General features: G+C 37.7%; 1 protein-coding gene across 3 annotated transcripts in view; it reads left to right on the forward strand.

Moving 5' to 3' along the window:
- Positions 1-11,154, forward strand: part of arhgef10lb (Rho guanine nucleotide exchange factor (GEF) 10-like b) — a 47,262-nt gene extending 36,108 nt beyond the window's left edge. For all 3 annotated transcript variants that reach the window (XM_066671624.1, XM_066671625.1, XM_066671627.1), the window contains 6 exons: positions 63-277; positions 465-622; positions 4,856-4,998; positions 5,930-6,101; positions 8,225-8,347; positions 8,439-11,154. In XM_066671624.1, coding sequence (XP_066527721.1) covers positions 63-277; positions 465-622; positions 4,856-4,998; positions 5,930-6,101; positions 8,225-8,347; positions 8,439-9,001 — 1,374 coding nt within the window. In that variant the 3' untranslated portion in view covers positions 9,002-11,154. The remainder of the gene's footprint in view (positions 1-62; positions 278-464; positions 623-4,855; positions 4,999-5,929; positions 6,102-8,224; positions 8,348-8,438) is intronic.
- Positions 11,155-12,554: the final 1,400 nt, after the last annotated feature.

The following is a 12,554-nucleotide window of genomic DNA, read 5'->3' on the forward strand; positions in this document are numbered from 1 at the left end:
CTCTCTCTCTCTCTCTCTCTCTCTCTCTCTCTCTGTTCTTTTGTTCACTGTGTTATATTCAGGTGGCCAGTGGTGGAGATGACACCCATGGGCAGGTGGAGATTTTCTCTCTGAACCGTTCCACTCCTCGCTCAGTGAAGACATTTCCTCTGGGTTCTCCAGTGCTGAGCCTTGAGTACGTGACAGAACCCAACACTGCTGATGAAGATGAGGGATTTGCTGCTGAAGGACTAGCTAGGATTGGAAACACCATCTGTGTGGGCTTGCAAGATGGCAAGTGAGTTCAAAATCCCAAACCTTAATTTTAAGTTCCATTTAGATACTAATGTTACCCTTTAAGATTTCATACTCTGCCATTTTTTTCTTCCTGCTTGTGATATTTGGATTCATGTAGAAAAATTGTCAGTTTTGCAGAGGTGGGGAGAAATGTGAATCTAAATATGCATATATGTTTCTATTTATAGTATTCATGTGTATGGCAGTGTAGACACTGCTGCCCAGTGTCTCCTGAGCTTCCGTAATCCTGAGGGTTGTCCAGTTCTTTGCCTAAAACACTCTGAAAACTTGCTCTTTGCTGGACTATCTAATGGCAAAGTTGTGGTGTATAGCAGAAAGAGTGGAGGTAAGGTCTTGTTTCTTAATATTTGTAAATTTTACCATAGCTCTACATACCACTAAAGCGTGCTGAGACATTTTAATTTTTCATCTATGTAAAGTCAGTGTGAACTGAACCTGAATGTTGCATGTCCAACTGAGATCAGCACAAATCTTCCTAAGTAGCCTAGTGTTTTGATACATATAGTCCACTGATTATAAACCTGACAGTGTGCCAATTTAGCATTTACACCACATTGGTGAAATGAATTATACTTCTAGTAGACATTAGAAAATACATTGGTTTTACACATTGTAAAAAAAATAAAAATGCTTGACATAAATGCGACTGTGTTTATGTGAGTACTAGATGATGCAGTACTTAGAGAGTGCATATATATATCACATGCTCATCTTCTGACTGTTAAGTCATGTAGCTCACATACACAGCAAGCAAAAGCTCTCTCTTCAGAGACAGCCACTTAAGAGAATCCTGTGTCAAAAATTTAAAAGGGCTTAGCTGCTACCCTGTAAGTTCCCCTTGGAGTTGAAAACCTTGCTCAGAGGAACTCCCAAGGGAACAGCTAAGTTGAAAGGAGTGCACAATGTTTCTGTGCCCCAAAGGACTGTTGAGGTCCTGTTCCAAGAACTAGAGCCGACAGAGAGTCATGTCTGACAACAAAAGCAGGCCCACGTGGGCTCATCCATAATTTTCTCAAATCATGCTGATCGCATCACATCTCGGTGAAGTCTCTAGTGGCCTGGACGGAGTGTACACTGTGAGAGTAGGTCCAGTATCAGGATTGACCTTACAGACTATTCAAACATACCGTTCCACATTAAAAGAAGCTTAGCTTCTAACTGTAAACAAATGAAAGAACATGGCTTTCCCACATGGTGGTGCAGCAGGTAGCATCGCTCTCATACACCTCCAGGGATCTGGGGTTGGGTGTTCGAGTCCCACTTCAGGTGACTGTCTGTGAGATGTTTGGTGTGTTCTACCCATGTCCACTTGGGTAGTGCTCTTTTGCACTTTTGCTCTGGTTTCCTCCCACGATCCAAAAACACACGTTTGTAGGTGGATTGGCGACTCAAATATTCTCATCTACAAAAGTGGGGCACGGCAGATAAAGTTTGGGAACCTTTGACGTATTGTATTCTTAGTTTGTGATTTGCAAATGTTCAATGTTCATCACATTTTATATGTAAATTTATTATAGTGTGCAGCACACGGGTGCATTAGGTACAGTCAACGTCACACAGTTCCAGGGTCCTGGGGTTGTAGGTTTGAACCCTACACCAGTCTGTGAGGATGTCTGCATGGTATTCCACCATGTGCTCACAGTCCAAAAACCTAGGTTGGTAGGTGGATTGACTATCTAAATATGTCCATAGGTATGAGTATGTAATATTCCTGTGATGGATTGACTCTCCGACCAGGGGGTGTTCCTGTATTGTTCCCAACCCTGAGCTGGAGAAGCATTTACAGACAATGATTGAATGAATTAATTAATTTATTACAGTCCAAACACAAAAAGTAAAACACTTGAGTAATTTTGTGTCTTAATGAAAAAATTGGCTCCCTTTTCTGATGTGCAAATTCCCATCATTCATTAAGATCCACTTGTACAAGTTTACATTTTTCATTTGCTGCATGCACACTTTTAGGTACATTGCTGCTCTGCTTTCACAACCATAATGGTAACATATGCCATTACATCTGTATTTTTGTCATAAAATCTGAATAATATTTGTTTTATCTCTGGCTGAATTGTATCCATAAGGCCTGGAGGCTGTGTGAAGCTGAAAACAATAGCCACTTCTCATTTGTACACGCGTCACAATAAAAGACTTGTCTTGAACACACATCAAATGATTATTCTTCTCCATCCTTCAAGTACTGATAGACAATATAAATTTACTCATTTGTTTGAACCCACAAACTTGTCTGCCCTCTCTTGCAAAATTGACATGAGGCTGCTAAAACAGGGAAAATTTCCACTCTAACTATCGGCCTTTAGGAAAATAAATACACCTAACAAGCTATTTGAATATGAAATTGTGATCTTGCTGACTAAATCTAAACCTGTGTTTTTATTCTAAGGATATTAATATTGTTCTTTTTAACACAGTATTTACATCTATCTTGTGAATAATTTCCACTAAATGACCAACGTATTTTAGGCATACATTCTATATCTGTGAGTGAAGAAGTGTCTGAAATCTGTGAGAAACTGAAAAAAATAGCTAACCTAGGAAACATGTATACGTTCTCAAGCGAGCTCATCTCTCTGTTGTCTGTCTGTACTTTTGTTGGTTCAGCTGACTATAGCAGCATTCCAGGTATTCATCCAGAAGTAAAGTGAAAAAGTTACTTTTTAAGCTGTTGCCATGTAAAAGCTTGATATTTGTAGTGAGTCATGGACACAGCAGGATATACAACACTACCTGTAGTGCCTGTTTCACCAGTTTTTCCATTCTCACATTGGTGTGTTTATTTCTGCTTTACTACCTCTGACATAAATTATGGAAACACTACACTTACAATCATATAAAATAGCAGTTTATAATAGTTCAAAATTTCAACATAGTTTGTAGCACATACCCCAGACAAATTAAATGAGGATATTTAAATTAATGGAATATTTTTTTCCAGATCAAGTTGAAGAATATTATTGTAGATAAAATTAAGTATTTACAGACCTTAAAGGGCTGACTTGAAAATCGAAAAAAAAAAAAAAAGAATTGCCCCTTTTTTTAACATCCAGTGTGGCAATATGTTGGTTGTGTCTAAATAACTATTTCTAAATCTCCATATAAATATAAATAAAATGGAAATGTTATAAAGGAATAAACACAGTTTGATCAAAGCAGATGTCAAAGTGTCTGTATGTAAATCTCAAATCAGTATGCCTTGAAAATAAATAGTGCATATAAAAATGGACAGCTAAACAAAGGAATAACAAATGTGCAGAAACAGGAGTGGACTGAAAGAACCTGGCGAAAATAGGTTTTACATATAGAAATGTCAAACACATATCAGCACTGACATCTAAACTGAAAACCCGAAGCAATCATGGAGTATGGAAGACTTGGATAAAATTCATATTCAAAGAAGTATGTGAGTGTTATTAATTGATTAAACCAATTAATTATGTTATTCACAACAACATTCTGTGATTAATCATGATTATTTGCTAGTTAAAATGCTAGTATTTCCTAGTACAGAGAAGTTAATATAATGCCACAATCCAGTTTTTCATGTTACTGTGAAAAATATAACCACATTGACTCGAGGGTATTTCAGAATATTATTGAAAGACTTATGGTCAGATGAGTTTACATATTACTTTGTTGTTTGGAGAACTGTATGGTGTCACATCAATGTCAAATCTCTCTCTTAGATTGTCTTTTTTTCCATTCTCGAATGGTTTTTACCCTCTTGATATAAAAGTTTTCCTTGTGCGGCAAGCTCTTCTTTCTGGCTCTTTCTGCACTTGAGACGATATTATGTGCCCTCTATTTTTGACATTTATGTGATGCCTTAGAAATGGCTGTAGATTTCTTCTTTCCAATCATGAACGGGAACATCCAGCCATCAGCAAAAGGTGCAAAATAGGCATCAGTGTACACAGCAAGCGTGACCTGCATATGTGAAAATGTACTATAGATGTGGAGGCATAAATTGGAATTTCAGAAATATGTTTGCTGCCATCAGTGCTTCCCATTGTTCCTTGGGAAGCCCATGGTTATTTCAGCAAGACAGTGCCAGGCCTCATTCTGCATTTGGTACAACGGTGTAGCTTCATAGGCACAGATTGACTGCCCTGCCTTTAGTCCAGATCTGTCTCCTGTGGATATTATTGTGCATTGAGAAAGTGAGAATTAGACAATTTCAACCATGGAGGCAGTTTGCTCACTATTGAGCAGTTTATCTCTTGAATCAAGCTAGAAAAGCCAGAAATCAACTTGAAAATAACTACAACAAATTGAATCCTCAATCTCCAAAAGATTAAAAAATATAAATAAAAGGAAATGTGATGATTTTTAAAATATGTTGTAGGTATGAAAATTAAACTTTGTTAATATATTAAGAAAATAGAATACACAAAATCAATGCTTTCTTTGTTTTAATTTCATTTTACCAAATGTCCCAGATTTCTGGAAATGGAGCTTATTTCCTATTCTGCAGTCTGAAATGTTTGGCTCTTTATATGGAAGTTATTCTATCTTGTTTTTCAAGCCTTTGTTGTATTTTCAGAGACGTTGTGGGATCCGGACTCCAGCAGATTGGTGGTGGTTGGATATGCGCCTGTTCTCAAGCTCCTCAAGATAGATGAGTGTGTGTGGGCTAGTTGTGCAAATCAGATTGCTGTCATTGAGGGTGAAAATCTCAGCGCACAGGTAAACACTAACAGCCATATATAACTCTTCGTAGAGACGCATGTAGAGTAGAGACAGCATGTAAAAAAGTCCATTCTTTTTAACATAAATCTACTTGTAGACAGCAAAAGCAGCCAAATGTGACTTGTGTGTCGATTCCTGCCTCTCTGCAATGAAAACATTGCATGAAGATCTTCATCTTCCACGACTTCTGTCACTGTGGCTGCTTCTGAAAATCTTTTGTTGACAGGTGTAAACAACGCCAATGATACGAGGCAAGTTGACTGCCTCTGTCGATCAAAGTTGGAGCTTCCTTCTGCAGTGAAGTTAGATTCGATACAGGGTTAAATCATATCTTTATAAATGCAGGTTATAGTTTTGTGTGTTATTTCAACATATAGCCTGCTTCCCTTGTGAGCTCCATTATGACAGAGCATCCTAAGCAGTACATAAAAGGTATCCTCCCTGTAGAAGCCCAACAGCATGTTCATGTGCGAGCCTTTGATCACTTCTGACAGCTGAGCCAACCTCTCCATTTTGCCGCAAGGAGCACACCCCCTCCCTCCACCCTGACACTTAATAGCAAGAATAAATTTGGCTCCAGCAGTCAGAAATTGAACTGGAAATGAAAACCTCTCAGGATATATGTACATATGGACATACAAACAAAAGTTGGATCCAAATCCAGTGTATATGTTTGTGATGGAACCCAGGCAAATGATTTGCATAGCTTAAAGGTTTTGCATCTAGAAGTGATTCATTTTTATTGTTGTCAAACAATGTTGAGCTTAAGTGTTCAATGTAATGTTCCCCTATTGTATTCAGTTGCTGTTGTTTTCGCTCTGCCTCTCTCATGCTATTGTTTGTTGAAACCCCTCCCCCCACCTTTTTTTTCAAGGATTTCTCTTTTGTTTTCTTCCTTTCTCAAACCTGTGTTACTCGCCGTTCCTAGAGCTTTGAAGCTCACCCAGACCCAATGGTAAGTGTGACGCACATGGTACGTGCGGGGGGAGGGGTGTGGATGGCATTCTCAGAGGGTTCATCTCTTCGTCTCTTCCACACTGAGACTTTGGAGCACCTGCAAGAGATCAACATTTCCACACGCTCTGCCTACCTGAGCCCAGGCAAGTCTGAGACATTACCACAGTGTTATATATACATGACTCAGCAGTCAAACAGGACATTTGTGTTTGCGCAAATGTTCAGTCCCTGTAACACTGTATTACATGAAGTTCATTCATTCATTCATTCATTCATTCATTGTTTATAACTGCTTATCCAGTTCAGGGTCGCGGTGGGTCCGCAGCCTACATGAAATCACTGGGCACAAGGCAGGAACACACCCTTGAGAGGGCATTGCATGAAGTTATCTATATAAATTGAATGGACAAAATGTGCTGCTGTTTTTGCTAGTGACAGAAATCATATAAACAAAGCTGTTTACTTACAATGTGATAAAGTTTGAGACAAGTGTGTGATTTGGACATGCCTTGGCTTATTGTTGTTATTATTATTATTATTAATATGCTTGGAAAATAGAAAACATGTTCTCTACATTAAAAGCAGATTGGAAGACATTTCTAGTGCTTTGTCCCTAGAGGTATGGACTGGAGTTTGGCGTAAGAGGAACAAAGGATGAGATAGGAGGGGGCCTGGTTATGCAGGGCTTTGTAAAAGAGGAGAAGAATTTTGGAGAAGAAGTTTCTGAAGGACAAGGAATGGAAATTAGTGCACAGGCATGCAGCTGAGTTTTATATGTGCTGCAGTTTGTTTAGAATTTTGGAATGACGTGCCATAGAGAATGCTGTTGCAATAATCATTTCTTGATGTGTTGAAAGCATGGATCAAAGTTTCAGTGCCAGAGAAAGAGAATGATGGATGGAGGCATGCAATGATTTTTAGGTGAAAAAAGGCCGTTCTAATGATTTGATTTACATGGTGTTCAAAGGAAAGGTTACTGTCAAAATGACTCTGAGCTTACAAATATGGAAGGAGATAGGGTGGAGTTATTGATGATGAAGCAAAAGTTGTGAGTGGTTTTTGTGGGGCATTTGGGACCTATGACAGCCATATCTGATTTCTCACAGCTTAATTTGAGAAATTTAGTTTGCATCCATGATGTTAATGATGCATTAGGTATGGAGTGAACTGCAGTAGTGATGGCTTTAGTTGAGATGTAAAGACTGGAAAATTTCAGTGCAGCAATTCAAACGGAGACCATGACGACATATGATGTTAACTACAGGGAGCAAGTAGAGGGAAAAAAGAAGGGGACCAAGCACTGGGCCTTGGGGAACAGATTGGGACAACGCGGCAATGGAAGAGGTGCAATTATTAATATTGACAAACTGTTGCAGTTTGTGAGATATGATCACAGCTGCACACAATAGGCCGTGGACAACCGGTTAGAAAAGAAGGCTTAGGACTGATAGGTTGTTTGTTCGATTTCCACGACCAGCATAAATTGACCAAAATTGGGGGCGGTGGGAGTGAAGGAACAGCACTGATATGGTTAATAGTGTCAAAAGATGCAGTAAGATTAAGATAAGTAAGATGAGAATGCTTATGTGTCCATAGTCTGAGGACAGAATTAAGTCATTGGTAACTCTGAGAAGGGCTGGTTCTGTGCTATGCCCTGGTCAGAAACCAAATTGGAATAGTTCAAGCATGCTTTTGGAAATAAGGTGTGCTTTGAGTTGGGAGGTAACAACATGTTCAAATATTTTTTACAGAAATGTAAGACTAGAAATGGGCCAAAAATTACTCATAGTTCTTTTTAGTAATCCATTACTTTAGAAGTTCTTTTAAACAGGTCTAAAATGACCAGGCATGTCTTTATTATTTCATAATCACATGAACGCAATTATTTGAAAAGACACAAATTTTCTATAGTTTTTACTGTAGTGTTTATTCATGACATTCCAAAGAGAATAAAAGAAAGCAGAAAAACATTAATTGAGATATGTTATTGATCTTATAAAAACACAAAATGTCTGTCTTCTGACATATGTTATATCATCTTTAGAGGACAGCAGAATGTAATGGATGTATATTTGATCTCTTGATGTGTCTGTTATCAGATAGGGAGCTAGATTCAACAGCTATAAAAGAATGTAATTAATTAGCTAATTTGGTATCAGGTTTCCTTTAAAGGTTTTCATACAATGACCAAAAAAGACTCAAAAAAATAGTATATATATATATATATATATGCATAGTGATATTATTATTTTATTCATTCCCATAGGTCAAAAGGCTATGTGTGTCACCAGCCTGCTAATCTACCAGGGCTTATTGTGGGTGGGCACTGCCCAGGGCATCATTGTCACCTTGCCAGTGCCCAAACTGGAGGGCATACCTAAAATAACAGGTGAATCTTGGACATAACTCGATCATTGTTACATAACATGTCTGGTTCATTAAGCAGGCTTAAAGCTGATCAGCCTCCTTGTCTTTTACAGGTAAAGTTATGACTTCACTAAATGCCCACAATGGCCCGGTGGACTTCCTGGTGCCCGCCTGTAACAGTTTGTCTCCAGATCTGCTGAAGAGAGACTCTCTGGTGGAAGGGCTGAATGGAGGAGAGGACACGGAGAGGAGCCACTCATCTCAGGAGTCACTGAAAGAGCAGCAACAGCAGCAGCAGGAGGAAGAATGCTCTCCTCAGAGGGAAGCCAAACCCAAAGGAGTTTTGCTGCAGTATCGACTGCGCTCCACCTCTCAGCTGCCTGGGAAAATACTGACTGCTCTGCCTGAGGAAGCATCTGATTCATCACAGGGGTCTATGGAGCACACGCTGGAAGACGGCTCAATCTATGAGTTGAATGATGACCCTGAGGTTTGGGTGAGAGGCCCAGGGCCATCCACCAAAGAGGGAGCACGCAGAGAGAGGGTGATGTCAGTCGCTGTTATATCAGGAGGACGTGGCTTCCGAAGACTCACAGTGGCTGGCTCCACCTCTACAAATTCCTTTGGTGCCAATGAGAATATTCTGATGGTCTGGCAGCTCCCACTAACGGTCTAAAACTAATGGCAGTCTCAAATGATGCTGACATGTTCTCTGCGAAAAGGAAGACTGAAGAAGCACTGAAGGACAGATATATATTATGTTTTGATTGTATATCTTAAATTGTCTTTCCAAATAATTTTAGCCACTTTTTTTTAGGGATGGCAGTTGTGGAGAGTGAGGTAAGTTGGTAAGTTCACCCTCCTCCAGTTTCTTGGCAACTGGGCACTTTTGTTATATGACCCTATATTTAGAAACCACCCATAATTTCAGTCATAGTTTGAAAATTAGAAGCACAGGGGAGTGTGTGCAACAAAACATTTGTCTTGTCAGAGTGAAATTTTAGCATTTAAGTTGTAATGGCGGCTACATAATAGCATATTTAACAAGGTCTAGACACATTTATTATGCACGTTGTTGATTTACACACGATTAAAACCATACAAAACAATATTAACCTGAATTTGCAAACTAGCTCTTTTTTTCCAAAACGGGTCAACGTGAGCCAAATGCTGTGGGGTAAATTGAGCCAGCAGCATGACGTGCTGAAGAAGCTACCTCAACCTCGGAAGGTTGAAGGAACTGCAGGGAGGAAGCAACCATTCATATTTCATTGCAAACTTGATGAATGAAATGGTGAATATTTACATGCATTTGTCTTCCCACTGTAGCTGCTGGTTTGTTCATAAGTTCCTAAAAGTGAAAAAGAACTGTTTTACTCTGACATACCTCACGCCAGTGTTCATTTGGACAGGAGTTTTTATTAGTTTTAATTAGTTTTGACTTAGTTAGTTTTAGTGACATTCATTCATCCATTCATTGTCTGTAACTAGTTCAGGACCACAGTGTTTTAGTGACATTTATTTATTCGGTACCACTTTAGAATAAGACTACATTTCTAAAGGTTTATAAATTGTTTAATAGTTATTGATTATTTTGTTAATACAATAATAGTCATTAACAATGGCGAGCTGTTGTTTGCCAATTAGTGAACCCACATCCATCTACAGTTAAACCTCAGTGTTACAGAGGATTATTAATGACTTTTAAAGTGTTTACAATCTAATTAATAACCATGTAAACAGGGATTAAACCTTTATAATTTAAATTATTTAAAATATCTTATTTTAACAACACGCTCCAACAACACGTAACATTTATTCAAATTCAGTTTGATTTAGTTTTATTAACAAACTCTTAACATGGTTTTGAGAAAGTTACAGATTGGTGATCAACAAAATATGAAATGCAAACAATTAGAAATATTGATATTTAAAATTAATTACATTGGTTTATAATTAAGAAAAGAAAAATGATAAAGAAAAGATCAACAATTAATAAAATGGAAAATCATTTTTTAATTAGTTTTAAAAGCTGTAAATTGTATTTAAAACTTCACATGAGTTTGATTCAGTTTAATTTAGATTGTCAATTTACCCCCAGATGGTGCAACTTACCCATAAATTTGGATAAGCTTAGCCCTAACCTGGGGCAAAGTGAGCCACAGGAACACTTTTTTTTAATCAGAATACATATTTTTTTACCTCTTTGTCATAGATGCATTCTTATAATTTAAGTTGATAGGAAACATCCTGAAATCAGGTTAGATATTTCAATTGTGCATCTGTCTTGTTTTACCTTATTTTGAGGTCCACATAAAACATGGCCCAACTTACCACACTTTCCCCTATATTGTTACTGCGTTGCCTATAAGCAGTGAAATGTACTGTATCCTGATTTAGTTCTTAGCACAGGTTTGACGAATAACACCGGTTTGCAAGTAAAAAAAAACATTTATTGTTTCAAAATGTCAACAGTTCATTGAAGTGGGTTATGTGTCCATGTTGCATGAGGTTACTCTTTTAAAATGCAGAAAATCATTGTGAACATATTTCAAAAGGTCACATGACCTCTCCTAATCTCCTGCATTAAGGTAAAAAAAGCTATTTTAAGTGTAACACCACTGTGGATGTATATGGTAGCAGTACAATGAAAAACAGAATTATATGTTGAGATTTTTTTGAGTTGTTCTATTTCAGTTGTTTTTTGTGTTAATCCAGAATGTGAAAGAGAGAGAAGATTTTTGGCTTTGTTTAGGTACTTGTAATTGATGGTACTTATTTTACACTGTGTCACTTTGTTTAAAAAAAGAAAAGAATAAATAATGTTTACTACAATGCAGAAATCATTGTTTTTTTTCCATTAATAAATCTTGTGTTGTCAACAAGTCTTTCAAAGCTGGACTTAACACGTTGTTTTTGAGGATGTCTAACAAATGACTTTTTTTCTTGTTGAACATCAGACTGTGGGGCTTGAAGTACAGCTGTTTGAAGCTGTTTGAAATGTTATGGTGTTAGCACGGAAATGTATGTTTATGCCTCGCCCATTTTCATCCTCTTATCTCTGGGCAGCCATAGGCAGCCCTCCCAATAAACATATCAGTTGAGGTTGAATGAAGCAGCTCACGCTCAGGCTAATGTATGCACGCAGTGACTCAAACTCAACGTGACGGGGAAACCAAATCACACTCAATGCCTGACAGATACTGTGTCAAATGTGATGTGGGAAATTCCTGCAGAGCTGTCTGCCAGACATGATGTCTCCTGAAATTACAGCTGTGTTAATAAGTGATGGCACTTGAATTCACTGGATTCAGTTGAAGCTGCTGCTAAGATAATCCCTGCATAGTGGGCTACACGGGAGACTTTATGTACTCAGCATTAGTTGATAAGATATGATGTAAGTTAATATTGTGTTATTAATAGGATTTATTAAAAATTTGTTAGACCTAGTTTTAAATTTAGTTTAATTACTCAACGCTGAAAAGAAAAGAATGCATTGAATTGACTTGATTTAGGCCAGTACCTCATTTCCACATAAAGTATTTTGCATCAACACAAATAAACTGACAAGCAAAATTATGACGATGTAATATGCATACTGGCCAACCTCAATCTCTTCCTCCAACCTACATTTTCTTTATTTCCGAGAAAGTTTCCAGTGAAAGAAAACCCTAAATATGTTTTTAAAATGTAATTCAAATATGTAGAAAAAATGGGCTATCTAAAAACTTTGCAAGACCTGGTAGGCTGCCAAAATTACCAACATCACATAAGCAGTGTTTAAAACGATTGTCTTTAAGAGAAACATGCTCTATTATTGTTTTAAATCAAAATGCCACATATATTACTGTCAATCAAACAACAAAACATCGTGTGCCTGAAGGGTGCGCATATGTCAAGAAACTGCTGCTGAGGAAATTGCAAAAAAATTGCAGTAAAACAAATAAAGACTCTGCTGGTCTATTGTGGACCTGTGGGTTTCCCAAACAATATAGTAACCATATGGTAAGAAGACCTGATATATAAGGGAGACCTTTAGATACCTAATAAACTGGCAAGGTATGTTCATCTAAAAATAATGTACATATTAAGATCACTTCATATTGATGTGGAGTTTGAAAACTTGAAATATGCTATGAAATGCTCATTTTATGTGCAGTTTGTGTAGAGAAGAAAGTCAAAGTCAGTCCGAAATAGAGCATGTAAAGTGCTGGAAAAGGAGGACATGC

This window comes from Hoplias malabaricus, chromosome 5 (genome assembly GCF_029633855.1).
Source record: "Hoplias malabaricus isolate fHopMal1 chromosome 5, fHopMal1.hap1, whole genome shotgun sequence".
In the NCBI taxonomy this organism is placed as follows: Eukaryota; Metazoa; Chordata; class Actinopteri; order Characiformes; family Erythrinidae; genus Hoplias; species Hoplias malabaricus.